The 3,507-nt window shown below is 36.5% G+C and overlaps 1 protein-coding gene across 3 annotated transcripts; it reads left to right on the top strand.

Moving 5' to 3' along the window:
* Nucleotides 1–228: 228 nt before the first annotated feature.
* On the top strand, nucleotides 229–3,194 carry LOC141720677 (triphosphate tunnel metalloenzyme 3). Of its 3 annotated transcripts, XR_012574474.1 has the most exons (4): nucleotides 229–484; nucleotides 1,513–2,151; nucleotides 2,666–2,785; nucleotides 2,956–3,194. XR_012574474.1 is itself a non-coding variant. In XM_074523222.1 (3 exons), coding segments are annotated over exons 2-3 (603 nt in total). In that variant the 5' UTR covers nucleotides 230–484; nucleotides 1,513–1,549; the 3' UTR covers nucleotides 2,957–3,194. The 3 variants fall into 3 exon arrangements, 2 of the variants coding, with proteins under 2 accessions (XP_074379325.1, XP_074379323.1); XM_074523222.1 differs by lacking the exon at nucleotides 2,666–2,785 and having other exon boundaries at nucleotides 230–484; XM_074523224.1 differs by lacking the exons at nucleotides 2,666–2,785; nucleotides 2,956–3,194 and having other exon boundaries at nucleotides 1,513–2,152.
* The last annotated feature ends 313 nt before the right edge of the window (nucleotides 3,195–3,507 follow it).

The raw sequence follows: 3,507 nt of genomic DNA, 5'->3' as shown, positions 1-3,507 counted from the left end.
GTGAATTTTGTGCTTCCACTAATACTTGTGCCATTTTAATAGTGCCGTGATTAGAAACAGTCACAGTAAATTTGCGGTTGTTGTAAAAAACCTTAAATAGGGTGTATTAATTACAAAGGTAAATTAGTACAATTACAGTTAAATTAACATTAGAAAGCCCAAATATTAACAACAGGCCTTCAATTTCTAGAATGGGCCTATAGGACTTGTATAAAAAAGTGTTGGACCAGTGTGTATGTTTTTGTGGTGAAATGTTGAGCAGAAAGGCTAGCTTAATACAAGTAAAATTGGAAGACAGAGACGAACTCGAGTAAGCTCGCAAACGCGCCGCCGCAAGCTCAGCCGCCGCCACCGGCGCCGGAGTCAACACACTTCTTCATCACTTTGACCAAGCGTCGAAAGACTCTTCCTCCAAATCTTCTCGCATCGGTCTATCCTGATTGTCCAATTTATAATTATTATAATACGCCTATTTGTTTTTGAGGTACTCACTTCTTATTGTATCAGAATTGGCTTATATATATGTATGAGCTGAAATTTGTAACTGATATAAAACTGCTATACATATATTATAAACGATTAGGTTTCTAGTTTCGTTGATGAGGACTTTAAAGTGAAATGAGAAATAGGAAGCAAATTAGAGGTTGAATGGAGTGATATAAAGAAGAGAGGAGATAGAAGAAGAAATGACACATGTAAATTTTACGGAGAAGCGTCTATGTATTAGTATATAAAACATTGACTAGTAACCTGCTTGTGAGGTTGAGACCTGAGCTTAGACAAGTTTATGCATGTGAGTAGGAGAAAGAATCAAAACTTATACAAAATAGAGCAAACTTTATTGTTCCTTACAACCATAACTTATGCACTAGTAACTTACTGTAATTGTTTCCCCCGTTTATCAATATTGTGCAAGAATTGGACCTTGGTATTTTTGTAAAAAATAATTGTGATTGCAGTTAGAGATTTTTGCTTCTTTATTTATTTATTCTTTCCCTGTTTGTGAAATTCGAGAATGGAGAGTGACGCGTAGATAGGACTTATTAACAATTCAAGTCATAGCTCGGAAGAAATGTAATAATAAATTTTAAATGTGAATTTAATAATTGTTCTCGTAGAGTGGCGTAACGTAGACTTTAGAGTCATTTTTATTGTGATCTAATATAATTTCTAAGGGTCCTGTTCCCTAGCAATCGTGTGTTATATAAGCTTTATCTAACATACTACCACAGGGGCGTCGGATCTATATTTCAAGGGCCCATATTTAAAGAATTTTTTTTAGCATTCTGCGGATATTTTTCACGGAAGGGTTCCGCGGAAGGGAGAAAAGCCCTTCCGCGGAAAATATCCGCGGAATGCTAAATTTTTTTTATTAAATCTGGGTCCTTGAAATATTGATCTAAGGGTTCTGGAACAGTGTGTTAGATATGGCTTATCTAGCACACGATTGTTAGGGATTAGCGCCCAATCTCTAAATATTAGATTATTTGTTTGTTATGTGTTAAATTATAGGTGATCTACCAGAACTAGTTTCTAGTCTCGTTCACTGATGGAGGTTGAAGTGAAGCTCAAGCTACCAGATTCGACCACTCACCAGAATCTTCAAGCTCTCCTTGCTCCCTTTCACGTGATTACCCACAGTCAGTACAACACCTTCTTTGATGGTGCCAGTGCTGAGCTCTCCACCCGGCGTGCTGTTCTCCGGCTCCGCTTCTATGGTGACAACTCTAAGTGTGTTGTCTCTCTGAAAGCTAAAGCTGTATTAGTTGATGGAGTGAGCCGAGTTGAGGAGGACGAGGATGATATTGATCCGTTGGTTGGGCAAGAGTGCGTACGTGACCCAACTCATCTCAGGTCCGTGGAATCAAGGGTGGTGAAGAGGGCTAGAGATGAGTTTGGGGTGAGTGAGAAAGGGTTTGTGTGTCTTGGTGGTTTTAGGAATGTTAGAGGGGTTTATGAGTGGAAAGGACTGAAGTTGGAATTGGACGAGACAATGTATGATTTTGGAACCTGCTATGAGATTGAATGTGAAAGCACAGAACCTGATAAAGCCAAGAAACTAATTGAGGAGTTTCTGATGGAGAACGGGATCAGTTATTCATATTCGGAAGCTTCCAAATTTGCTATTTTCCGATCCGGGAAATTGCCGTAGTAAGTTACTTACCTTCATGGTTTTATTATGATCCTGATGTTTGCAGTAAGTTTCCTGATGTATTTATATTATGTATGTTATCGCTGACCGTAATATGCATTGCAGACTCTAGGACATTATGGACTCCCCTGATACTTTAATGAATGCATAAATACAACTACAATTTCATGTCTGCATATGCAGTGCTGAGCTTTAAATTCATCCTTTACAAGTTACAATAAAATTAAATAGATTCCAGAAGCACTAATATGTTCGAATGTGTATTTTTATTTAGGGAATTTTATATTAGTTATATGCAAGTTTAACAAAAAAAAGATATAGAACTGGGGATAAGTTGGGGTTCTAGGATTTATAGCGGACTTAAGAAGTACACATGAAAGCTTAACAATTTGATCGATTTTTCTGCTGGAAAATTAGGGAGTGTAAAAGAATAAATGTTGGTACCAGTGAATCTTAGTGATTTTTCTAGAGTTGAAGTGTATAAAATAATTCATCTTTTTTGTTTGTTTGTAGATGTGTCAAAAAGTTAAAGTATATACTTTATCTTTTTTTGTTGGATTCGATCATATTGATGTTGCAAGTCGAAGAATAGCCCATGAAACAGATAAACACACATAAGACTTGAAGACTGTGGTAATACTTTTGTTATCAGTTTCCTGTCTACATACTAAAAGTTTGACAAATAAACACACATAAGACTTGTAGACTCACTGTGGTACTGTAATATTTTTGTTATCAGTTTCCTGGCCACATACCAAAAGTTTCTGTCAAAAATTACAAGTCTGAATTACGTTTAACTGTAGGTTACTTGATGGATGGTTCATAAAAGACGACTACTGGGGTTTGAGACAACCTTTGCCATATAGAAGATGGCATTGCTTGGCGACTTCAGCATTACATCTTGCATCAGCTTTCAAGTTTAACTTTGATGATATTTTATTTAAAGTCCATGTATGGCTACTTAATCTAGAATCTAGATTGTTGCTACGTATTGCTACTATTGTTTAATATGAACGCAAATCGGAGCCCCCCTTTAATTTTATATTGCCAATACTTGATGCAATTGTCCAGGTCTTCTCTGTCTGCCTAGGTTTCAAATTATAGGCATACCATAAAAAATTATAAAATTGATTTAAAAAATGTCTAGTTCGTTAAGGCCTATTTGGAATTGTCAAGTCAATTACCAAGTTAGCCAGCACTGGTTTTAGATTGCACAGTGTGTGCCAAGTACAATTCGCGAAACAATGGTAGTTTCATAGTTCGTAACTAGAGTGCGTTGCATTTTGCACTGCTTATTTACAGGTTCCTAGCAAACTTATCTTCCTAACACATGAAACAACCTTAAGTTTGCACAA

The sequence above is a fragment of the Apium graveolens genome, chromosome 4 (assembly GCF_009905375.1).
Source record: "Apium graveolens cultivar Ventura chromosome 4, ASM990537v1, whole genome shotgun sequence".
In the NCBI taxonomy this organism is placed as follows: Eukaryota; Viridiplantae; Streptophyta; class Magnoliopsida; order Apiales; family Apiaceae; genus Apium; species Apium graveolens.
Note: the sequence above shows the minus strand (reverse complement) of the source record. Positions and strands in the feature narration are given on the sequence as shown.

What these genes read in the sequence shown, in the direction of transcription:
- LOC141720677 (XM_074523222.1), top strand. Translation starts at nt 1,550, where the DNA reads ATGGAGGTTGAAGTGAAGCTCAAGCTACCAGATTCGACCACTCACCAG.